General features: G+C 44.1%; 1 protein-coding gene and 1 long non-coding RNA gene across 3 annotated transcripts; one reads left to right on the top strand and one right to left on the bottom strand.

Annotated features, from left to right (window-relative positions):
• On the top strand, nt 1-24,904 carry RAB12 (RAB12, member RAS oncogene family). The gene is made up of 6 exons (XM_047696965.1): nt 1-535; nt 13,980-14,040; nt 20,793-20,931; nt 21,895-21,984; nt 22,600-22,704; nt 23,701-24,904. Exons 1-6 carry the CDS (start codon nt 16-18, stop codon nt 23,812-23,814), a joined length of 1,029 nt encoding a protein of 342 aa, XP_047552921.1. The 5' UTR covers nt 1-15; the 3' UTR covers nt 23,815-24,904.
• LOC125081967 (uncharacterized) lies at nt 9,178-22,499 on the bottom strand. 2 transcript variants are annotated; one of them, XR_007121839.1, is made up of 3 exons: nt 21,862-22,499; nt 15,636-15,781; nt 9,178-9,546 (listed from the first exon to the last, which is right to left on the bottom strand). It is a non-coding gene; the product is annotated as an uncharacterized LOC125081967 (long non-coding RNA). The 2 variants fall into 2 exon arrangements; XR_007121840.1 differs by lacking the exons at nt 9,178-9,546; nt 15,636-15,781 and adding an exon at nt 16,546-16,996.
• Nucleotides 24,905-24,932: the final 28 nt, after the last annotated feature.

The following is a 24,932-nucleotide window of genomic DNA, read 5'->3' on the forward strand; positions in this document are numbered from 1 at the left end:
CCCTCCTCGTCCGGGATGCTGCTGCCGCTGCTGCGGAGTAGCTGCTTCCCTTCCTCCTCTCCCGGCGGCGGCGGCAGCGGCGGCGGCGGCGGCGGCGGTGGTGGTGTGGACGCGGGCGCGGGGAGCCGGCCGGCGGCGCCGCTGCAGCGCGGAGCCCACGGGCCGCCGGGGCCACTCGAGCGGACGGACACCAAGCCCGGGGCCGACCCCCGGCGCGTGGCGGAGGCCGAGGGGGCGCCGGGGCCCGGGGCGCGCGGCCCGGGAGCGGGCGGCGGCGGGCGGCGGGCCGAGCAGGAGCCGTATGCGTGCATGGATCCGGGCGCCGCGCTGCAGAGGCGGGCCGGGGGCGGCGGCGGCCTGGGCGCGGGCTCCCCGGCCCTGTCGGGCGGCCAGGCTCGCCGGAGGAAGCAGCCCCCCAGGCCGGCCGACTTCAAGCTGCAGGTCATCATCATCGGCTCCCGCGGCGTGGGCAAGACCAGCCTGATGGAGCGCTTCACCGACGATACCTTCTGCGAGGCCTGCAAGTCCACCGTGGGTAAGGGCTCCGGGGCTGGGCCGGACCCCGGCTGGGCCCCTCCGTCGCCAGCGCTGCCCTTCCGCGGTGCCCAGCGCCCTACCGGCCGCGCTTTCTTTGCGTCTGTGAGCCTCTCCCCCTCTAGCTGGGTGGCCTTGTATTTGGTGGATGGGCCTCGGTGAAATTTCGAGGGAGGGGCGACTCCAAATGGAAGTCCCTCGATCCTGTTCCTAAAGCCAGACCGAGATTTTCGTGGTAGTCTCCACGCAGACTTGTCCTTGGGGCCTCCGGGCCGTGCATCCTCCCACGGCGCAAACCCCTCACACCCCTCCCACGTCCTGATCCGAGCTGGTTTTTGAACCAGCGTCCCCTCTCGCATCCTCCAAGGGCCGGTCATGAGACCAGGGTGATGCATTGGTCCCGTTCAGTTTTCAGGGACAGTGTGAGAATCTCTGCACGGAAACTCCTGGCCCTTCCATTACTCACCCAAGAAAAAAGGTGCTGCGAGGTGGGAAGCAGGCAGGCAGCGTAGTGAAGTTGAAGCTCTGCCCCTGGCGGAAATGGCCAAAGTGGGTCATCTATAGCGAATTCCGGTGCTTAGGCTCGCCTTCTGAGAACCAGGGCTTATTTGCTAATTTTGAACTCACTTTTCCAGTGCGCCGAAATAATGAAGTTTGAAATTCCCTGCGGAGGCTCTATGGAGAATATTAAGACTAAAACTACACTAAGTTTCTCATTTTAACTGTCAGTGCGGGTCAGAGGGACTTCAGCTGTACTTGTCGGTGACCTCAAATAACCCTGGGACTTGCTGAAATGGGGCGGAGTCTTCCAAAATCACCTAAGTGGGTGAAGTGCAGCAGTGAAGTAAATACGGTAACTCCAGGTCAGAAAGTATTTCACCCGCAGCATCTAAAATGGAAACTGCAGAGGGGAAGTTTTTTAATGAAGTCAGATTTAGGAGACTTGGTATGGAAGTTTTTCGGGTTGGTATGGGTAGTAGTTTTTTCCAATGGAAAACCCGTTAAAGCTGTCAAACCTAGAGGAACCGCATAGATGAGCTAATACTTAAAAGGAAAGGGCAGTCACCTTCAGTGATAGGCAGTAAAGGATCTCCCGCAAGGAAGTCCAAGAAACATTGAGTAGTATTTAAATTTGAAGTACAGAATTAAACGTATCTTCCGTGTTCCTGTCCACATACTTGGCATTGTAACCAGTGGTAGCCAAGGCAGTACAATTTGGGGAAGAATGGTTTTTAAATGTAACAGAACAGTACTACATTTTCAGTGTCTAATTGGAAAATTAAACCCCCAAATTTCGTACTGTCTTTTTTGTTTCGCCTTTGAGAAGTGTTTCCCTTGGTCCTTTTTTAGAATGGACTATTTGGGAAATGCTTGGGCTCTCCGTACCCTTTGTTTTTAAAATGATAACCCCTGGGACCATGATATTAAAACTGAGTAGCATTACTGTACCTGTTTTAAATATCCAATCTTGGACCATAAAGAGGATATGGAGTTACTGAACGATCAAATGAGGTTTACATTGTTATTTTAGTACCTGGTGTAAATAGAGGTAAAGGCAATTTAGTAGAAGTAACAGTGTTTGATGGCTGCATACTTCAAAATATATGAAAATGAAGGATAATATGACTGGACTGTGTGATAAAGAGAAATCAGCCCAGGCACTGATAGGTGGATAAATGAGAGGTTGGAGGGGTGGGGGTGTGGATAGGAGATGGGCAGAGATGTGCTTTAGAGTGGGAAAGAGAAGAGGTGAAGAAGGGTTTTCTGAGCAGGCTAAGCAGTCAGTAGTGCAAAACCACCCCCGGCACCCCCACCCCCGCCCCCTTCACAGCCAACTGCAAGTACAGGCTTTCACTTGTACTTCTGACCCAGCCATAGATATCAGAGGTTCCCACAACCACCTCCTTAGGTCTGATTAATTTGCTGGAGCAGCTCACAGAACTCAGAGAAACCTTCTCCTTTGTAGATTACCAGTTAATTGTAAAAGGAGTTGATGCAGGAAGTGTTTTCGTGGTCCCTGGGGATGACTCTCTCCCCATATACCATGTGTTCCCCAGCCCTCAAGCTCTGAACCCGCCCTTTTGGGTTTTATGGAGACTTCATTACATAGGCATGGTTAAATCACTAGCTATTCATGATTGGGCTCAGTCTCCATCCCCTTTACCGTCCTTGGGGCGGGGATCAAAAAATTCAGACCCTCTAATCACTTAGTTGGTTCTGCTGACCAGCCCCCATCTTTTAGTGACCTGAGGGGCATTCCAGAAGTCACCTCATTAACATACCAAAAGACACCTTTATAATTTGCTCTCTAGAAAATTCCAAGGGTTCTAGGAGCTCTGACAGGAATGTGGACAAAGGCCAAAATATATTTCCTCGTATAAATCACAGTCTCACAGCCACATTCTGGGAAAGACTCATTAGTAGACTTTAGGAATAAGGCTTCAAGACCTTATTCAAGAATAAGGAATAAGGCTTGACTGCCATGCTAAGGAGCATGGACCTTATCCCATAGCAACTGGAGCTGGAAAGGCCTCTGAATATAGCATTGGCATGGAGACAGTGAAACTTAATTTGGCAAGATTGCATAGGATATTTATTTGGGAATGATGAAGAAACAGGAGGCAAGGAGACCAGGCAGTTTGGTTCTCTTTCCTCCTGGCAAACATAAATATATACATTTCACATATCTCCCACGCTGCTACCATTGTGGGGTTCCTTATGTGGTTGGGTTTTTGTCTTGCTCATTTTTGTTTCTTCCAAACATAGCCTACAGTTCATGGCTCGCTAACTGTTGATTAATTGTGGGAAGTTCAGAGAAAGTTGATAACCTCTGGTCTAATCCAGAGTACAAAGATACTTCAAGAATGCCAACTAGCCCCCCTTCAGTCTCTGCCTCTGAGTTTTGTTCCTTCTTGCAATCAGATCATTTACGGAGCATCTACTGGGAGTGAGGTACTATGCTACTGACTGGAGATCCACTGCTAAAGGGGACGTGGTCTCCAGAAGTGTCTCAGAGCCTGTGGGGAACAGGATGACCCATGTTGGTAAGAGCGGTGATGGAGACGTGTGCAGAAGATTCGAGGAACGCAGTGGAAGCCCCTCTGATACGGGCAGCAGGAAGAGGGTTTGTTGTCTGGATGCTGTAAAGATGAATTCATTCCCCATGTTCCTTTAGAAAAATGCTGTTTAAATGTAGTGTTGGGTGTGGTGAATTGTGGTCGCCTCACCTGAATGCCTCCCGGCTGAGCAGGTTAGCCCATGGCCAGTTGTCCTTCTGAGGCAGTTTTCCGAGTTTTAGTAGCAAGGTTGGATCCACATAGAGGAAGATTCTCTTCCACAGTGAACTTTCCCTGTCTGGTTTGCAGATGTGTGCTGCTCATGACAACAGAGTCTGGAAGAGACCCCGGGCCCCACACCATGGCAGGGAAGTGTCTGAGCATGCGCCCACCCACCCACCCTGGTGGGTCACTCAAGTGATGGCCTCATCTAGCTCAGAGAGGAGAGTGCCTCCAATAAGTGCCTGGTTACAGACACTCAGATTCACTTGAACTTTGTGTAAAAGATTGGAGTGGAAATCCCAAGGGCTTTGAGAGAAAGAGCCTGATTTGTAAAATGAGCAAACTGTTGGTTTTTGTTGTTGTTGTTGTTGTTGTTGTTGTTTTTTGTATTGTTTATCAAATCCGAAGTTCATTTGGTTTAAAACACACACAAAATCCACCAGGCCATGAAAGGCTAAAAAGACTATATTTACTTAAAATATTTAAGTAAAAACTTTTGAAAGTCTATTTAGTAATTGACCTGTTTAATGGAAATTGCCTCGGTGGAGTATTATTTCCAAGTGGGATTTTGTATCCACAGAATTGAATTAGCCCGATAGAACTAGCATAATTTGACAGGTCCTTTAAAAAGTACAAGGCAGGCGTGCCTGGCTGGCTCAGTTGGAAGACAGCTGTGTGACTCTTGCTCTCAGGGTCCTAAGTTTCAGCCCCACATTGGGTGTACAGATTATTTAAATAAATAAACTTAAAAAAAAAATAGAGGAGCACTGTTTTGAAGTTTAGGAAGTGAAAGCAAATTAGTTCTGTTGTAGAAATCTACAACTATCTGACATGCAAGAAAACCCGTTAAAATTTTGTATTTCTTGACCTTTGTTTTATTTCTGAGTACTTGTTGGAAGCTAGTTGTTAACTTTGTTTGAATTAAAATGGTTTTACTAGGTAGCACCCACCTTCACCCCTGCACCAGCGGCGTTGCATTCTAGAAAAAAACACTGGAGTAAGAATGAGGAGGCTGGGCTTTTGATTTAAGGCTCTGTCACTAACTAGCTTGTGACTTTGGATAAGTACTTTCCTTGTCTCTGCATACAAAATATAACATTCTATTCTCATAGCTGCTGTTTATTGAGCACTTACTATATCCCAGCAAAAGGGACACTGTCTGATCCTCACAGCCATCCATGAATTTATTCCCATTTTATAGATGAGGAAGCAAAGTTTCAGAGAGGTAAGCACCTTACCCTCTGTGGCATAGCTGGTCAGGACCAGGACTATAAGTGAGTTCTTTCTGTTTGTTCCTTAGCTTACTCTGAGGTTTAAAGTTCCTTTGCTCTGTGAAAATTCCATGACTCGCAATCAGACATCACAGAGTCCTTCAAGACTTAATGGAATCTGGTCCTCCTGCAGGCCTGTGAAGATAGCAAGATCATTGACCTGTGGTATCACTGAAATTAACTTTCTTTAACTCAGCCGCTATCATCACTCATCACTTGCATTCTGGATTTTAAAATATGCCCTAAGGATTAGATTTCTTACCTAACTATTCAGACATTCAGACATCTTCAGCGTTTTACATATTTATTAAAATTTTCCAAAATTTTATATGTATGAATAGAGGAAAAGTAGGAGTAAGGCAGTCTAGACCAGAATTCCAATTTTCCTGAGCGGTTATGTATCCCCCGGGCAGTGGAAGCCTGGGATTGCTAGTTGTTTTATTTTGCCAACTAAAGACATTTTTGAAACTCTGCTGCTACCAACTTTTCAAAAAATAAAGGAATAAGGAAAAAAGGTGAAGTAGACCCCCAAAAAATTAGGAGAGACATACCATCAGCATTAAAAAGTTCTCTGACTTTAGTTGCAAGGACCTTAGCACTCTGCGTTTTCCTCGCTGTGCAGCAGTGCGGTAGACAGACAGACACACACACACACACACAAACACACACAAACACACCACCCCCACCCCCACCACCCCGGCTGGCCCCAGGAGTAACTGCTCGAAGGTAATGGTGCTTCTGTCAGAGTCCAGAGTTAAGCCGAAGGTATGCTGGGGACCCTGCTTCATGGGCAGGAAACTTAGTGGTACAGGTAGGGGAGAGTATTAGCAGGAAACAGGTGAACGCTAAGCCCCTGCGGAAATGGCTTTCTGTGGTTCTGGCCTCGAGTGTTAGGGGACGCGCTGAGTGAAATGCAGCCCACAAGGGTCTGGTCAACTTTACCTCAAAGCAGTGAAACCGCCGTCAGGGGAAGCTGACTGCTTGTGCTTCGTTCTGGAAACAGATCAGACTTTTTTGCCGGAAAACCCAGAATGAGCATCTACTACTGGATTGAAATTCTAAATCGTGTATTTTATTTTGCTCCTCTTTGCTCTTATGCAGTCTTCCACAGTCTTCCATGCCGTGGCTGATCTGACTAAGTGTTTTCACTTAAAAGAGAATTAGGGAGCGTGGTCCAGAATTCCCACCCCGAGAGCCCAAGACCGAGAGCCTCTTCAGTGCTGTCTCACTGCCCTGCCAAAATGATGTAACACGATGACTCAGGGAGATGTGAGTGTGAAAGGAACAGATGCGGATGGTTAACATTTCGTTCTTATACCAGCAGATGCTATGCATTGTCATTAGCTTGATTTACTTAATGAACTGGGTGCAAACAGAGACGCTTGTGCTGAGTGTGTCCCTTCTTGTGGAATAGTTCGCTTTCAAAGAAAGTATGGAAATTTGGTTGCCGTCTGGTTGTTGAAGTTGAATAAAAATCTATTTAAAGGCCTGACTTAAGTGCATTCAGCCTTTCTCTCCCTGTGCCACACGGAAGAAGAAAGGTTTCATTATGCATGCTAGAGATCGAGATTCTTAGAGATTGCCTCTCTCCCTCCAGCCGTGTGGAGTGGCCAGGAGCCGTCTGCTAGCAGATCTTAGAACTGGCTTCAGAAGGCAGAGCAGGCTCCTCTGAGAACTGTTAAGTCCAAACTATTCTCCAGCCTTGAGTGCCAGATACATTGTTCTAATTAAGCATTTGTTGGGATGTGTAAAGTTAATGTAGCTTTGTGTAATGTTGTCAGTCAGTGGGTATTAGCAGAGAGGCTGTTGTATTTATGTGAGACGCTGCTCCGCTAGCCATTTTGTAGGGCACAAAGCTAGTGCCTCCTTACCTGGCTTGTCCTTTTTAGAAGGGCAAGAGACAGAGTCGTGGCAGCAGCCACAATAAAACGTTGGGAAAGAGATAAAATGCTATGTTGCTGTACTTGAACAGAGGAAGAAATTGATTATTCTCCTTTTGTCCTTTGATTGTACAGCTTTGACATTTGAAAAACCAAAACTACAGACCTAAAAAATAGTGCCCTTAATTGAATGTGATTATGTTTTTCAGAAACTCCTTATCCGTTGAAACCAGAAAACACAGCACCAGCTTAACAGAACACTATATTCCATGGAAAACCTTCTCCTCCCTCTCCTCCCCACCCACCAAAATCTGGCGGTCACCACTGTTTGGTTTCTGGGGCTTATGTAATAATGTCTTCTTAGTTTGCAAACTGAACAATAGCCCACAACTCCACCTCAGGCAGGCGTGTGTTAGAAGTAGCTGATGAATAAAATTCTCATTTTCCCACTTTCCTTTAGGATTCAGGAACCCCTGAGGCTGAGCCAGGCCCCAGGTGAAGGGGTGTGCAAATGCCTTCTCTCCCTCCTCAGAACCCTGCACCAAAACCTCGGGCCTGGGTGACTGTTAACGAATCACACCTACCGTCTTTCACTTTGAATTTTCAACTTCTAAAGAAAACCACTCCACCTTCTCCTTGGCCACTACTCCTTCTAGAGAGGCCCCTCCGTCCCCAGCCCCCTCGGTGTGATAGGTGGAAGGAGTGGGTCTGAGAGGTGGATGCAGGGTCCCGGGTGGGAGGCCCCTCTCGCACGAGCAGTCATGTGTCTTTAAGTGAGCAACTTAAGTTCAGTTTCCTCATTCATGGAAAGAAATAAGGAGGACTGACATGCTTTTCTTACCTCCTGGTACAGGAATAAATGGGAGTATAATATCTTGGGTACCTGGCCTGAAAGAGGCCATTATAAGGGTCGGTTATATTCCCTTCTCCTAATTTATGCCATAGATGCAAAACCTCTGAAACACTCTACAAATGAATCTTTATCCTTTACAGAGACTTACTGAAATATATAGGTGAATGCGAAAATCAAAATGTAGGGGTATCTGGGTGGCTCAGTCGGTTGAGCATCTGATTCTTGGTTTTGGCTCACGTCATGATCTCGGGGTTTTGGGATCGAGCCCCGTGTGCGGCTCCGTGCTTTGTATGGAGCCTGTTTAAGATTCTCTCCTTCTCCCTCTGCCCCTGCCTGCTTCCTACACATGCTCTCTCTCTAAAATAAATAAACAGATCTTTTAAGAAATAAATGTAAACACATGACCCAGGTGAAGTGCAAAATGCATTTGACAGTCTGCATTTTTATGGACCCAATCTGAGAAATAGTCAAGTTAATGTTTTGTGCATACAATGAAAATATTACTGATCCACTGTTGATCTTCTGGGGTTTGGGGTTTTTTCCCCAGATTCTCCTCCCCTCCCTCTATATTCTCTTCCTGTTAAGACCAAAGGCAAGTTAACTTTGCCTTTTCAGAGGGGTCTGTCTGTAACCAGGGAGCAGAGGAAGCCTTGCTGGTGCGGGAACTGTTGTCCAAGGCAGCCAGCAAGTCTCACTCTTCTTTTTAAAAATATTTCCCTAACGATTCAAAACTAATATAATCTAAAGATATGTTTATACCTTCCAGCTGTCCCGCCTGTGAGCCTGCACAGTGAGGTTGGAGGAGTGTAGCTTGGAGCCATCCACCAGGTTCAAATCAGTGCCCTTAATACTTACCTGCTTGGTGACTGGGCTGCTACTAGCCCCTCTGACATCAGTGTTTTCATCTGTAGAATGGGGACAATAATACCTGCCTCATAAAATTGTTAGGAGGATATATTGCAGTGAATTAATGAACATAAAACCCTTAGAATAGTACCGAGGTGCAATAAACAACATAGAAGAGTTCTTAATACTTTAATTAGGAAGGGAACAAACTCCCTCCTGTGAAGGTCTTTCGTACATGTATATGCTTCGTGAAAATGCAGCCGCCTGCCTGTTCTGATGGGCTCTGTGGGGCGCACACACTCGCCTCCCTCCCTGCCTCTCCTTTGACATCGATCCCCTCAGATCATCCCTGCCTCATGCGCTTCGTGGTACCCCTTTGTTGGTCCAGTCTTTGTGCACGGCTCCCTCTTTGCGCTGCGTGTGTCAGGGACAGGGAGACACTGGCTGGCGTGTCCAACTTGGAATGAAAGAGGCACCTCTTGCTGATAGGATAGAGCCTTCATGTCCTTGGCCCGGTGAGCATTTTTAATGTCATATACCATCATTTTTCTATTTTAATAATAGTACCTTCTGCTGGGTATTTTACAGTCGTAGCACTTGGTTTCTCTTGCGTTGAATCGTCATTGAATCCTTTTTTTCTTTACATGGTGCTTCCTCTGGGGACTTAGGTTGTACTCTCCTCTGGTAGGTGGTATTTGGGCAGAAGACTGGCCCCACGTGCCAGTGACTTGTTTTCCGATGTTAAATTTACCTCTCTCTATGTGACTTTGACTCCTTTCTTAATTTATTTTCCCACTCTCGACTCCACGAAGACGCCGGAAATCCTCTCCCTTGGTAGAAATATCATGTCCGAAATCGGATGACGCCTTATAAAATCTGTATCCCTGGAAGAAAAGCTGCTGTGTAAACTTAAGATCGTTATTTTAAAGTGGCAGTAACATCATAACCACTGTTGGAATGGAGACAAATTTAATTTCAAAGTCTGTGAAATATTTCAACCTCTTGAAAGTGTTAAGTAAAATAAACTCAGATCTTGGGGTTGTAGGAGATGGGCAAAGAAGCAAAAGGGGAGAAGTCCATTCAGCTGTCATCATAGGTGTGGATCCTGGTGTTATTTTTGCTTTTATTTGTTTAGCTTTTTGCTGGAAAGGAATGTGAAGAAAGAGGCTTCTGTTTATTTTTGCCATTTTCATTTTTGTAACTTCTTATGGCCTGGCAGAGAGAACTATGGTAATGTTTTAGAAATGTTTTGCCTGAAGGGGAACTTAGAAATCTTATCAGCAGTAAGTATGCCAATTCTTTATGCTATTGCTAAGGTTTATGAAAGACAAATACAAAGAAGGCCAAGTGCAAAGTTAAGCTTTATTCTTTTACAGCTCAGTTAGGGTGGTTCTGGGTCATTTGCAGAACATTTCACACCTTGCCTTTTTATGCATGCATATGACGTTCATTATAACAAGTTTTCATTGTGGGCAGTGTTATAAATTTGAATCTAGATCCTGCCACTCAGCTAGCATGTGAGATGACCTTAAAGCAAAGCACCTTGACCTCTCTCCACACTGGTGTCTCCCTCTGTTAAATGAGGATAATAATGCCCACTTCATTGGGCCGCCACAGGATCCCGTGTCAGCACAGAGGGTCTGACAGATGTCCACTATCATTGTTGCTGAAGAAAAGTAAGATCAAGAAGACATGGTGACTCAGATAGAACCATCTGTGCCCATTGATACAGGAATTATAGCTCTGTGAATTGTGTCCTTTCTGATGAAAATATTTTTACAAAGACTTTCGTAGCATTAGTAAGCTTAAAGGTATCTCCTGTTGCTAGAATAATGCACTTAGTGGACCACTTCCCATCTAAGTGACTGAATCAACTATTACCATAATAATCCCCTGCGATGAGGGCATGAAGGGAGAGAGTATGAGCGTATTAGGACTGCCCCATCCTTTAAGGACTTACCATCAACAATTGGAATTGTAAGAGAAATGAAACACTCTTGTTTCTAGGTGACTGTCTGTGTTACCAGACCCTCAGAACATCTGTCTTTCCTTCTTACTAAGGTATTTTGTGTGAGTTTTGTTGTATTGTTTTGTTTGTACTGATCAGTTCTGAATTTCCTTAAGCTTTCCAAGAAGAGTCAGCTTTTCTCCTTATGTGTCCAATATTTGGTAGAGAAGAGGGCGTGGCTTTCATCGATCAGATTGATGGCATTGCCGTTGTGTGTACCAGGCTGTATCCTAGACTGCAGGGAGTCAGAGATGACTCTGTCCTTGGGGAGGCACAACACAACAAAGAAGGGATAGGACAGTTCAGGTCCAAGAACAGAGTGCACACTTGGGACTTGGGGGCAGGCAGAAGGGTTCAGATGGGGAATCACCTGGGACCAAAAAGGTTTCTGGACAGACAAGGAGGCACTCTAAGAAGAGAGAACAGCAAGGAAAGGCACTTCTTTGCCAACAACTGCATGAGCTGGTGATTTAGGTCAGTATGACTGAGCCCTTTGAGGGCAGGGACTGTCTCCATCAACTGATGGTAGGGCTGACGGCTTCCCCTGGTCATCGGGTTACCTGTCGGAAACAGGGTTTTCAACAAGGGCCACAGATGGAGATGCCACTCTTTTTGCCCCTTGCCTGTTCCTAAACATTGGTCCTAGCACCTCCTTCTAAGGCCAGCTCTGTGCTGACCGTTCCTGAAATGAATCCACTGAATATTTGAGGCTGTGGAAGACTTACTACCTTCTATGAAGGATCATTATAACTTCTCTGACATGCAAATTCTTAAAATAGGCAACGCTGAGAGATTTTTTTTTTCTTCATGTAAGATGGTTTTTAGAAACATTTAGTTGTTATAAGCCATAAGCTGGAGTAAGTTTCCAGTTGTTACGGGCTACTGAATGGTGGTTAAATGTGGTAAGGGATACGGCATTCGAGAGAGCGTGCTCTTTTAATGGGCTCTTTTCTTTTATGGGGTTTTAGATTTAGCCAAGGGCTATTTTTCTGTTGTTAGTGAAGTCATTAATCTCACTGAGACTAGACAGTCTTCATCTTGGCTCAGCAGATTCTTAATCCTGTTCACTGTCGGTTCATATTCGTTTTGTTTTCCTATTAAATTAGTGATGTACTTACTGCCACATGGTGATAACATTACCGCTTATTTCCTGATTCTGAACACTGACAGCCTTAGCTTTTACTTTTATTCATTAGACTTTGTGGTTACAAAGGATTGTTCGTAAAAGTTGCCGAAGTTGTTCAGGTAGGTTGAAAAAGAGTGCCTGACATATTCAGGCTGAGAGTGATTCTTGAGAGGAAACAGCCTAATCAAAACAAAAATTACTGGTGCTGCCTGTTTCCAGGGCTCCTTTCAACTGACCTGAAGCAGAGCTCACAAAAGAGGTAACTTCTGCCAATCCTTTTAACAAAGTAGCAGCCTCTGTAACAAGTTTTACCGAAGTTACAGCCCCCTTAGCTGAAACTTAAAAAAAAAAACAAAAAAAAAAACCCACAAGGTATCTGGAAACAAAATAAAATAGAATAGTGGTCATGACAAAAATATGAATTTGATTTGTAGTTTGCTATCACAGAGTAACACGATGAGGCCCTCACTGTAGCTAATAGCAGGAGTGGCTGTTTTGTCCTTAAGCTGTGTGTGTTTAAAATCAGAACGTAACAAATATCTCCAGGCTGTTTCTTGTGCCTTGCCGAGGAATATCACTTTAAGGGACGTTCTTCCCTATGGTTGAGTCATTCGGGAACTCTGAGGATACTGGTAGTCCACAAACATGCTTCCTGTTTCAAGGCTGGTTTAGAGTGTCGTTTGAGTTTGAAGAGCAAATCGGTTCCAGAACTGAAAGTGAAATGGAACTAACCAGCTTTCACTCAGTGACATTTGAAATGATGGCTGGTGTAAGAGATTCAGAATTAAAGCATATTCCCTAGCTCTGTTCTCTTGTGACAGTTTCTATTCCTGCCATTTCTCTTCATTGTACAGACCGAGAGCTGCTCCCCCCCCAACCCCGGGTTGTAAACATGTCTTTCTATATTGCATTGGTATCTGCAGTGTGTTACTAATTATAAAAGTCAGTCACATGTCTTTCGCTTCACCTCAAGAACATCATCTGACTTTGCAGTGCTGCAACAGATCCCTGAGATGGAGAGCCCGGGAGGGGGTCCTCACCCACCAGGTGGCTGCTGAGCCCTCACTGGCAGCGGTGGGCCCCTGCTCGTTGGAGGCCTGGCTGCACAGCGACCCCGGATCCCAAGAAACAGGCAGGAAGTGGTTCCTGGAGGGAGTGTTTCTAACTCTCAGATTCCATTGGCATCCCTTTGGTTTGTTTTTCTTAGTTGCAAAAATGGTGTAAAAAAACATTGTTTTGAAATCTACAAGTTTTCAGGGCACCTGGGTGGCTCAGTGGGTTAAAGCCTCTGCCTTCGGCTCAGGTCATGATCCCAGGGTGCTGGGATTGAGCCCGCTTCAGAGCTCTCTGCTCAGCAGGGAGCCAGCTTCCTCCTCTCTCTGCCTGCCTCTCTGCCTACTTGTGATCTCTGTCAAATAAATAAAATCTTTTTTAAAAAATTAAAAATTAGAAAAAAAGAAATCTACAAGTTTTCTATAACTGAGACCCATATCATGTAACATATACAAATGAAAATTTGGTTTAAAAAGTTACCTGAAGCTTTAAGGGCTTACTTAGAAAAGGACAGTGAGTGATACATGATGTTTTGCTCAGTGTTAAAATCTGAGGGCCTCACCTGTGAAAAGAAATTAAAATTGGGTATGTTAGCCTGTATAAGTAAGTCTTTTAAAAATAATTCCTGTTGCAGCTGTTGACAATGTAATAAGTCCTGTTTATATATTAACTAAATTTGTTGTGAATGCTACAGAATTTGGTAAGATAATTTCTAAATTCAGACTGAGGCTGTTTGAAATCAAGGTTGTTTCCTCCATTTCCTGTAAGAATTTCCCCCAATGTATCATTCTTTTAAAACCATTCAATTGTTAATGTAATTACCAAATGCATTTTTTTAGTGGCTTTTATGCTGAACTTGTAGTAGTGATAAATCATACTACGTTTAGCAAATGCTACATAGGTAGTTCCGGGTAAAACATGGCGTAGGTTGATTCGTTCACTTGCCTGTGGAAGTGTTTCGTAGACTGGGCGCTACAGGCATTGGTGGACTTCTGCTTTTCCTTTTAGGATTTAGTGACATCAGGTTTTTTGTTTTACTGATAATGAATACAAAAGGTACAAATAGGATTCTTTTTTATGGAAAATTGCATCTTTATTTTTTGCTTCACTTTCATTTGTTTTGTTTGCAGGTGTTGACTTTAAAATCAAAACTGTAGAGCTAAGAGGAAAGAAAATCAGATTACAGATCTGGTAAGTGGGGGATCCACCCCCAGTAACCACCATGTGTCTTCACAGTCTGTACGCCTGTCTAATAAAATTAACTGTCCAAGCTGGCTTGCCTCTCCTACTTTTCCTCTCCTTTGCTCATCTTTAAATAAAATGAACAGTGAGAAAATTTAGAAAAGACTACTTATTTCCTCCTTCATTTGCACCTGGGGAATGGGGAAAAAAGAATGTTACTTTAATAATAGCTAACTGGGGCCTCGATGCCTCTTTCCCAATCATTTGTATTAATAGCCAATTTGTCATCCCTAAAGTGATTGCCCCAATGCTTGTCTTCACGTTTTTAAAGTGATTTTGTTTGAGAGTATGCAAGAAAAATTGCAGCCCGTTGCCGACCCGATCTGTGCGGTTTCAAGGCGGACCACCCACAGACGGTTTGGGGGCTGCCCGGGGTGGCGCGGTGTGAGCACCGCACTGGGACACGCATGCTCCCGCTGGCCACATGGCTCGTACCACGTGACATGAGCCCCGCCTGTGCCAACTGGGAATGCATCCAGAGCCCCTCAAGAGAAGCCCCTTCTTGCAGCGTCACGGATGAGCAGCTAAGGTTGCCGTGGGGAGCTGCGGGGCACTAGGAACGGGCTGTGGGCGCCCAGCAGCCCACAGGCGTCCCTAGAAGCCCACCCCTGGGCGCAGAGCCCCTCTGGTGCTGGCTTCAGCGTGGCGCCGCGGAGGGGCTCCAGGATGCCCCTGTGTTGGTCACATATGCTGTCATGTACTCAGCCTACTAACTCCTCTGCAGGTCCACCTCAGCTCTGAGTGTTTGTCCACCATGTGTGTGTTTGCTTTCATCTGCGTTCCTTGCTCCTCATCTGTGGCATCATCGGTCACCTAATGCTTGAATGTTAATGCCATGCCTTCATTCTCCGCCCGCGCCCCTGGGTGGGCACTGCTGCCCACCGGAGGGGTCTGAGGTAATGTCTTCGTTTGGGTCCCCTGCCGCTGTGTGACCCACCATAAGGACTATTTGGGAGTGGGAGTGTGGGGGTTTGGGCTTTGGTTTGGTTATGAAACATTAACAGTCTTGCCTAAATACTTAATGACCAAACAAATGGATATTTCTTACTTTAGTAGCCCTTTTTTTGGAAAGCCGGCAAACTTTGTCACATTGCTGCCCATTTTTAAGCTCTGGAAGGGACAACGAAGTATCTTCCACATGAGCTGTTGTTTCTGATTGTAAGCTCTCTCAGGTAAAGACCATCTCTCAAAGGACTATCCTGGTGGTTCACCTCTGCCTAGCACCTGTGGGTGAGATCCTATCTGAAGGGCATTACTGAACAGAGGGTGATGGAGCTAATATTAGGCCGTCTGTGGAGCTTTCTTCATGAGTGACGGCAGTGTCTAGGTGATGACATCATGGCCTGGCTAAGCAGATGTACCTTAATTACTGAATTCATACTTCAATTTTCATCTCAGGCAGTAGTAATCTGACCTATAAAAAGTATGTTCAAATGTCCTGTGGCTCCCTGGAACTCAGCCCACGAAGACTGTCTGTGCCAATGACATTGGCTACTTCTGGAATCTCCAGACAGTGCCTCTGAATATCTCTAAGAGGGCCTCACCCGTGACTCCCGCCTGTGGGGAAAAGCATGCTGGGACAGTTCCAGGAAGGCACAGGACACCCCTGAAAATCATTATTTCTCTGGGAAGTGAATGCATTCCCCAGCGTAACTGCTCTGCTTCTCCTTGACTCTACTGAAGAATACAACTGAGGAAAGAAATCGAGATTTAGTGACTGTATTGAAAAGTTGATTACGGGGCACCTGGGTGGCTCCGTTGGTTAAGTGACTGCCTTCAGTTCAGGTCATGATCCCAGAGTCCTGGGATAGAGTCACACATCAGGCTCCCAGCTCCACAGGGAGTCTGCTTCTCCCTCTGACCTCCCTTCTCATGCTCTCTCACTCTGTCTCTCTGTCTGTCTCTCTTGCAAATAAATAAAATCAAAAGAAAAGAAAGAAGGAAAGGTTGATTACATGTTTTCCACCGGGAACATTCCAGTGATTCAGTGAGGGAGGAGGACGTATGTTTTCCCAAAGGGATTTTCAGCAGTGAATAACACATCCACAAAATGCCCGCCACTTGTTAATCACACAAAACTCAAAGCCAGATTGTTGTCATCTGAAGCATTTTGTATAGAGGATTAAACATTTCCTTCATTATTGTTAACGCAGTAGATAGAACGGAAGTATGGGGGTCGAGGCTCACTGCTTAAAGGAACACACGACTCATTTCAGAGTTAGAAGCCGCGCTCGCACCATTGCTGTCATAGTCTGCTTTGTTGCGAGCCTGCTGTCACCACTTTGCTGTCGCAGTTGATGACCCAGGAGGGGCCAGGAGGGCTCTTCAAAGAGCCTCTGTAGCCTTGCTCTGCTAAGAATAGCTGTGCTCTGATTTTCTAGAATTTTAGTCCATGGACATTCCCAGCTGGTTTTCACAGAGATCTGATTAGAAGAAATTCAATTTTTTTCTTGATGATTTCTGGATATAGCCGAGCTGAGGAAATATGAACCAGAGGTTCCTAAAAGTTTAAGATACTGAAAGCTCCAGGAGGCATTGTCACACTTTTATGCGACATTTTATATCGTTGCCATATTTTTCAGTCCCTTGATTATCTGTGGCCAGAAAAAAGGACCATTTTCTCATCTCTGTGATTAAAATTGCTTTTTTGTGTAAGTGTAGCTAAAACAGTGTGTGTCAGCTAGAAGACAGCTTCATGAATTGACATTCAGATGCTATCCTGAAGATTAAACACAGGGAATTAACATGCATTATATAAGGGCCCCTCCGACCTGTCCAGCACGCCCGTCTTCCCTGTGGGGGGCTTTGGTTTTAGCCAGCTTTCTTATGTCGACATCAAGGCTTGCTTTTCATTCTCTGCTTGGAAGAAGTGGGGACATTTCGTGTGCAGAAATTGATTCCTGCCCTGCAAATTAATAATTCCGTCTTTAAGTGGATGTATTAAATACAAGTAAGAATCTCTAAGTTTTCAAAGCATGGTCTTATTACAAAACTGGGGAAACAGAATTGCCGGAGTTTTTCAGTTTGCACCAAAAAGCAGAGAGAGAAATAATCACCGCATATTTCAACAGAAGCAGATGACAATTTAGCTGACATTAGTACACTGCAAATCTCGAGAAATCCTCTATCACGACAGTGAAAACTCAGGTTTATGGAGATAAAGAGGAAACACTAGGATTCTGTATCTTCACAGAAAGATAGAAGTATGATCACTGCATTGGTGTCTCCTTAGCAGCTAATTTTTGAGAAGTAGGAACTCAGGTGCGTGCGACTTCTGTGGTACTGGTGCATAGGAGATCTGTAATCCATACTCGCTGAGCTGTGTCTGCATTTCATTTCCCTATTCTTTGACTGAATGTGATAGCAGATAATTTAGTAGTGGAAATAAGCAAAAGAGCTTCAGAGGAATAGAAAACAAAAATTTGCATGACCCACATATCTTGGAAATAGAGGATAGTCTCTCAAAGGAAAATGCTTTTCTACCTCAAGCCTTCAGAGCTGGAAACAAATGGATGGAATTTAAGGAATGACCTTAAATGGGAGTGGCAAATTGATTAAGGGTTCCTCCTTGGGGTTTTTGTAAATTGTACTTACTGGCTCAGTTATTTGTGTTAGAATGATTGCCTCTGATTTTGCATTTTGAGGTTTGCCCTCTTCTCTGTGTCTGAATGAAAGCCAACAGAGATCACTAATTTCTTAATGTTTCTGAGTTTCCTGACTGCCTCACCCAGGCTACAGGTGTTTTTAACTTTATGAGAAATGCCCTTTATTCTCCCTATCATTCAACTGTTGGCTTTTTTATTATTTATTTTTTATTCTAGAAATCTTCTGTACAACTTCATGCCTATACATAACAATATTTTACACAAATAAAGGAGTTAAAGGAGAGTAGGGTTCATGTCAGGTCATCTTACCACAATAAATAAAAGCATTTAAAATTAGGGGCACCTGGGTGGCTCACTTGGTTAAGCGGCTGCCTTCAGCTCGGATTCAGGGTCCTGGGATCAAGTTCCGCATTGGGTTCCCTGCTCAGTGAGGAACCTGCTTCTTCCTCTCCCTCTGCCTGCTGTTCTGCCTACTTGGGCTCTCTCTCTGTGTCAAATAAATAAAATGTTTTTTTAAAAAATGATTAAATTTAAAAACCATTACCTCAAGGCGCCTGGGTGGCTCAGTGGGTTAAGCCTCTGCTTTCAGCTCCGGTTGTGATCTCAGGGTCCTAGAATCGATCCCAACACCGGGCTCTGCTCAGCAAGGAGCCTGCTTCCCCCTCTCTCTCTGCCTGCCTCTCTGCTTATTTGTGATCTCTCTCTCTCTGTGTCAAGTAAATAAATAAAATCTTTTAAAAACAACAACAACAAAAACCTGTTACCTCTAATTTCACTGTTTTTGAGCCCCCAGTGTCTAGATTCTGATTCTTTGAATGTGTGCAGAAATTAATGTCAGTTGAGTTGCACTAAACAGCCGGATTAAAGTTGCTTAGAATAAAGGTTTATCCTATTAAATTGTTAAAGTACTATGCTAACCAAAAATTTCAAAGTAGAAAAAGGTATAGTTTTTTTTTGACTTTTTAAAGAAATGAGATACTATTTCTTAACAGTATCCAAACAGCACAGCATATTTTTTAAAGTATTAAAAATATTTGATCAGATCCTAATTTGATCAAACCATAACTTGTGATAGACTGGGAAACAATGCTCTCAAAGATTTAATTTCTTATTGATTCAAAAGTATTAATTATAGGGGGTGCCTGGGTGGCTCAGTCGCTTAAGCATCCAACTCTTGATTTTAGCTCAGATCATGATCTCAGGGTTCTGGCATCGAGCCCAGCGTCGAGCTTCACACTGGACATGGAGCCTGCTTAAGATTCCCTGTTGCCCTCTCCCTCTGCCCCTCCCCCTTCTAAATAAGTTGTTGGGTTTTTTTTAAAGATTTTATTTATTTATTCGATAGAGACACAGCAAGAAAGGAAACACAAGCAGGGGGAGTGGGAGAGGGAGAAGCAGGCTTCCCTCTAAGCAGGGAGCCTGATTCAGGGCTCGATTCCAGGACCCTGGGATCATGACCAGAGCCGAAGGTAGACGCTTAATGACTGAGCCACCCAGGCACCCCTAAAATATATATATTATACCCCTGTCTCCCTAGGATTCCAGAAATAATTTTAATCATTGATCCTTGTGTAAATGAAATGGTACCTGGATCAGTTCCTTCTTACTAACCTTGAAGGTGCACTGCCCATTAGTGTGGTCTTTAAGGTTTTTTAGGAATCTTGAAGAATTCAGTCCCCATCTATCCTATTCAGTTTTCCCAGGTTTGGGGCATTTTAAGTAATTTTACCTCGAAGTGGCATCAGCTCCCCCATTTTGAACATGTAAACTTCATCCAGCACCTGCTTACTGACAGCCTGCTACGGGCCAGACACCCTGCCGGACCCTGGTGGACAGAGACAGACCAGCCTCGGCCCTGTTGGACCTTCCGGTCAGAGGCAGCCGGGGATTCTTACATCCTCTGGAACAAAGCAAATGGCTTTGCTTTATGTGAAAATGAATTTGCCAACAAGCTTTTTTGTGTATTTGGCATAACAATGCCATCACTAATGTGAATTAATTTGGGGGCAAGACCAGTGTGAATAAAGCTTGTAAATTACAACATGTTTGCCGAAGGGAAGGTCATGTTAGGGAAACAGTCCCACTAAGCGCAGCTCAAGGGAAGTAGTGTTTGATCAGATGCATCTGGGAAAAGCTGTTCATTCTACCTCTCAGAAACCCACACACTGTCATTTTGAGAGGCATTGGATGGCCTTGCAGTGAAGAAGCCTATTTTCAGTGCCTTGGCCCCCGGCAGTGTTACTGCAGGTAACTGGTCTCATATGCCCCCCGGGAGTGTGCTGTGAGTTCAGGGTCTTTGGGAAGAGCTAAATTACATTATCTTTAGAGAAATTTGTCTCCAGATCAGAAGCCCTGCTCCATTGAGCTCATTCATAAATACATGTTGGTTTTCAGCAGTTTCTTGGCTTATTAGATGGAGAAAATAATGTCTCAGCCAGCTCCTGTACACTGTCCGTGAGCTTACATCATTCTTCATGTTGAAATGATTGACTTCAGCCTGGAGAATAAATACAGCTTCTGGCTTTTAAAGTAGTAGTCAGACAATAATGAACTTTACCATATTTGGAAACCTATTCTCTGCCCCCTTTGACCCCTTTTTTATCTTAGAAGGATTAAGACAGTAACAAGACTGATTTCATAGTACTTTTCCTTAGCAAGCAACTCTTGGTCATCTTCTCGACAAAGTCAGATATAACCATTGATGTTGGTTAAGAGAGAGTTGGGGGTGGGGAGGTGGCGCCTGGCTGGCTCCGTTGGTAGAACGTGTGACTCTTGATCTCAGGGTTGTGCGTTCAAGTCCCACGTGGAACACAGAGTTAAGTTTATTTAAAAAAAAAAAAAAGTTTGTACAGTTACACTTTCCATCATTTTCCACATTGTTTTCTTATTTCCATAATCTTGGTTTGAGTGAAATTGGGACTGTTTTTGTCTGAATGTAACTAACTCAGAAAAACTACCTCTCACCCCCCACCAATACTGATGCTTATGCATGGACGGGACTAGAAGCAGCATGTGGGGGTGGGGCGTCCGTGTTGGAAGGTGGAGCTGCTCCCTCTGGTCACTGTGTGGGAGCTGACTGTCGCTGCTGTTTCATAGGGACACAGCAGGTCAGGAGAGATTCAACAGCATTACCTCAGCTTATTACAGAAGTGCCAAGGGGATCATACTAGTATATGATATCACGAAGAAGGAGACTTTTGATGATTTGCCAAAATGGATGAAGATGATTGATAAGGTAGGTGTTGCGTTTTCCTGTGAGAACCTGTATTAATCCCATAGACCGAAAAGCCATGGCCTCAAGCCTCAAGGCCCCCTGAGGTGCTCAGTTTGTGGATCTGCTGAGGTCTTGAAATATAACGCTCTGCCCCCTTTTATACTTCTGCTTTTTGCCTTTTTGTGAACAAGTGCTCTTGTTTCTCGAGTACTCTGGAGTACTTCCCATGCTTGTGCTGCAGCAGCCTCACTAGATGGGCGCTGTTCTGCTCCCATACTCCACACAGAGATGGAGACCGAGACCTTGAGTGACTCGGCCAAGGTCACACCATTCAGGGGCTTTATTTTTTTTTTTTAACTTAGAAATGTAGCTTAACTTTTTTCCTGATTATAAGATTAATGATATCTTGTCACAATAGAAAATTTGGAAAATCAAGCACAGAAGTAAATTAAAAAATGTATACTTTTGCCATTCTGAAAAATCAAACTGAATCCATATTCCATGTGGTTTTAAAGCCTGCTTAGTTCACTGAATGTTCTGTCTTGCCAGCTTTCCTGTGTCTTTGAAATTTCTTCCAAAGTATGGGTGATTTGGGTTTTTTTTCTTTTTTAATGGCTGCATTCTTTTTATGTACCTTAACTTATTTCATTCTCCATCTATTTTGTTGGACTTTCTTCAGTTGATGGTCACTTTAAGTATAGGGCTTTGCCTGCAATGTAAATCATTTGCTTAGGATAGATTCTTAGAAATTACTGGTCAAAAGCTCAGAATACCTGTTACTGCATCGCTCTCCAAAGCCCTGAGCCCCGTGTGGACTGTCCCAGGCCCCACCTGCGTCAGTCCTGCCAGGGACAGGGTGGGGCGGGCGGGGGGATGTGGGCTGTGGATGAATGCAATGATCGCAAACAGCAGAGTGGTTTACGTTACCTGTCAGGATGCAACAGTGCCCACCTTTGAAATGCGGCTTCTTGTAAAATTCCACAGTATGCTTCAGAAGATGCAGAACTTCTCTTAGTTGGAAATAAGTTGGACTGTGAAACTGACCGAGAAATCACCAGGCAGCAAGGTGAAAAGGTGAGAGAAATGGGGAGTAGAGGGGGACGTCACTGTCCACACTGCTGTGCGGTCTGCCATTGGGAGACAAGTAGATTTTTTTTAAATGATGAAATAATTATACAATCACGTCCATCTCCTTTGGACTTAAAGGAGCAGGAAGTTTTAAAAATCGTTTCAAAATGGAGGGGGGGAGTGTCCACATCAGTATACATGGCATTATCCTCTAACCCACCATTTCCTACAGAGAAACATTTTTTAAGCCGTAAAATTGCTTTCATGATTTGCCCTGGGGTATTGTAACCTTCTGTGGAGAATCAGTGATATTCCCATTGTAAATGTCAGATGCATCACCACTCTGGAACTTGAATGTCCCCACGTCACCTCAGGGATTTTGTTCCACGTCGTTCCTCACTCACCCTGGTGGGGTTTGCCCCATGTGCCTACTTACCCACCTCGGGGGTGCCGCACACTCGAACTCTGTTGGAGCCTAAACGGGGCTTAGCAGACCTGGCCCGCCCCTCCCTTCAAGCAGGAGCCCAAACGCTGTGGTTGTCCCGGTTACAGGCCCCCTGGCCACCTGCTCCATTGCGTGGCACCCCCTCCCCCAAAGAAATCATGACCCTGTGTTCTTAGTTCGCACAGCAGATAACCGGAATGCGGTTCTGTGAGGCAAGTGCCAAGGACAACTTCAATGTGGACGAGATATTTCTGAAGCTTGTCGATGACATTCTGAAAAAGGTAAAATAATGATATCAGGTAGCTATCTCGTGTGAGACCTGTCGTTCCCTTTACAATGTCTCGGTTGAGAATGTTTGACTTAGAAAGGGAGACAGGGAACTTACTCAGGTGAAGAACCAGGTGAGGTGGTTGCCTTGGCTGGAGGCCTCTGGTTGTGGCAGCTGCCACGTCTGCGGGGGGCCCCACCGAGTCCAGTGTTGGTGTCAAGTAGATGTGCTGAGCCCTGAAGATGGTTTGATGAAGTGACTGGAGCAGGTATAACAATGTGCCATATTTATTTGACATTTCCTTTTGTTCTTTTCCCATTTTCCCACAAGAATTAAGATACAGGCAGTGGGGACCTCCTGGAGCATGCAGGTGTCTCAGGAGGGAGCCCCTGGGTCCTACCTCACCCTTCATGCTGTGCTCCCCAGCGGGGCCCACTTCCCTTGCCTAGGCCTTTCCGTGAAACTAAGTTGCAGGAAAATTGCTGGACAGCTTTGTTGAACAGTTTCTTCAAGCATCTGTAGGCTTAAATTCAGAGATTTTTTAAATAAGAACTTACATTTATGTTATTACTACATATAATCTGCTAATTCAAACAATTCAGAAGCTTCTAAAAAAGGATTGTTTATATAATTGCTAAGAGAAGTTATTTCTTCCCGTAGTGATGGTAATACCCCTGAGAATGCAGAACCATTTTTTTCCCCTGTATTAGTGCATTCAATTTCCATTATTACTAGGTTCTGTGAAAATATATGTTGTTGAGAGAAATCCATTTGGTTTCCTTTCCTCAATCATAGGGTATGATCGAGACTGGCCAGTGTTTGTGTGTGGCAGAGAACACACTGAACCTGGTTCTCATTGTTTTGGCTTTATACCTGAACATCTAATTAAATGATGATGATTAGAAACCTTTAGTAGAAATACTTTGCTCATATACAATCATGTCATCTGCAGAGCTTCCAGATACATTGCAGGGTTAAATGTATTTGTCTTTTTCCCTTTATCCTTAAGATGCCTCTGGATATTTTAAGGAATGAGTTGTCCAATAGCATCCTCTCATTACAACCAGAACCTGAGATCCCACCAGAACTGCCTCCACCGAGACCACACGTTCGATGCTGTTGATTTCCTACTTTGGAGACAAAGTGGAAATGATTCCTGGAAAGGGGAGAATGTTCTATTCTGCACTACAATCATTTTGACAATTTCCTTTCGCACTTTGTAATCCAAGTCACAGCTATACACTAACTTGTAAATATGCAAATATGCAATCCTGGGTAAGTTTTGGTTATAAATTACATATTTCCCTCCAAATTATTATATTTCATTCATTATCCCAGCATCTAGTGTACATACACTGGGAAACATAGTACTTCTAATATGAAGAATGGGAGAAATGAAAGGTATAATGTTTCTTGAAATAATATAATTGTCCTCGTTAACTATATTATGAGGACAGAAGATATTCTGATAAGAAGAAAGAAAGTGGTGCTTTGCTTACTGTTTTAAAGAAAATTTGTAAAACTAAAGACTTTTTGGGAAAAAAATAAAGCTATCATAAGTGCTTTTTCTTTATCTATAAGACATTTACCCCAGCTGTAGCATCTCTGAAGTATGGGAGTATTTCTGCCACAAAGCAAAGCTCCATTCATAGCCGTCTTTGAAGGTATTTATTAATTTTATGTTATGGTAGAGTACTACTAGTTGGATAGTAGGGGTTTGACTTGGTCCTGAGGCCACAGAATCTCTCTCATGGTTTCCTAATGGATATACCCTGTGCTTTTAAGAACTACAAAGATTCAATAAAGAAAGAAGTGTTTTTGAAACTATAGAAGATTTTAAAACAACGCTGCTGTCCTAAACAAATCCTGTTTAAAGGAATTTTAAAGAGATACATTTTACTATATCAAAGAACATACATGTATTTGCCTAAACATTCTATACCTTTGTAATGATAAAACTTCTCCCCTTTATGGTGAAGCTTATTCCTATTAAGCCTAGACTGTGTTCTTTTTTTTTTTTTGGTCTGATAATGAATTTGTGAACTCTATCTTTGGTATATCTTTTATTAAACTGCACTGTTTTGTTTAGTCAAGGTAAATAAGTAATTATGTATTTGAATAACTTGGCGTGTCTTGAGTGTTGTGATATGAAAAGCATTGTGGTCTTTCTACACTAATGAAGTGCAAATAAAATTTTGTATTTATGAATGACAGTTGAGTGGCCACATTCCTTTGTGTAAT

The sequence above is a fragment of the Lutra lutra genome, chromosome 12, assembly GCF_902655055.1.
Source record: "Lutra lutra chromosome 12, mLutLut1.2, whole genome shotgun sequence".
Lineage (NCBI taxonomy): Eukaryota > Metazoa > Chordata > Mammalia > Carnivora > Mustelidae > Lutra > Lutra lutra.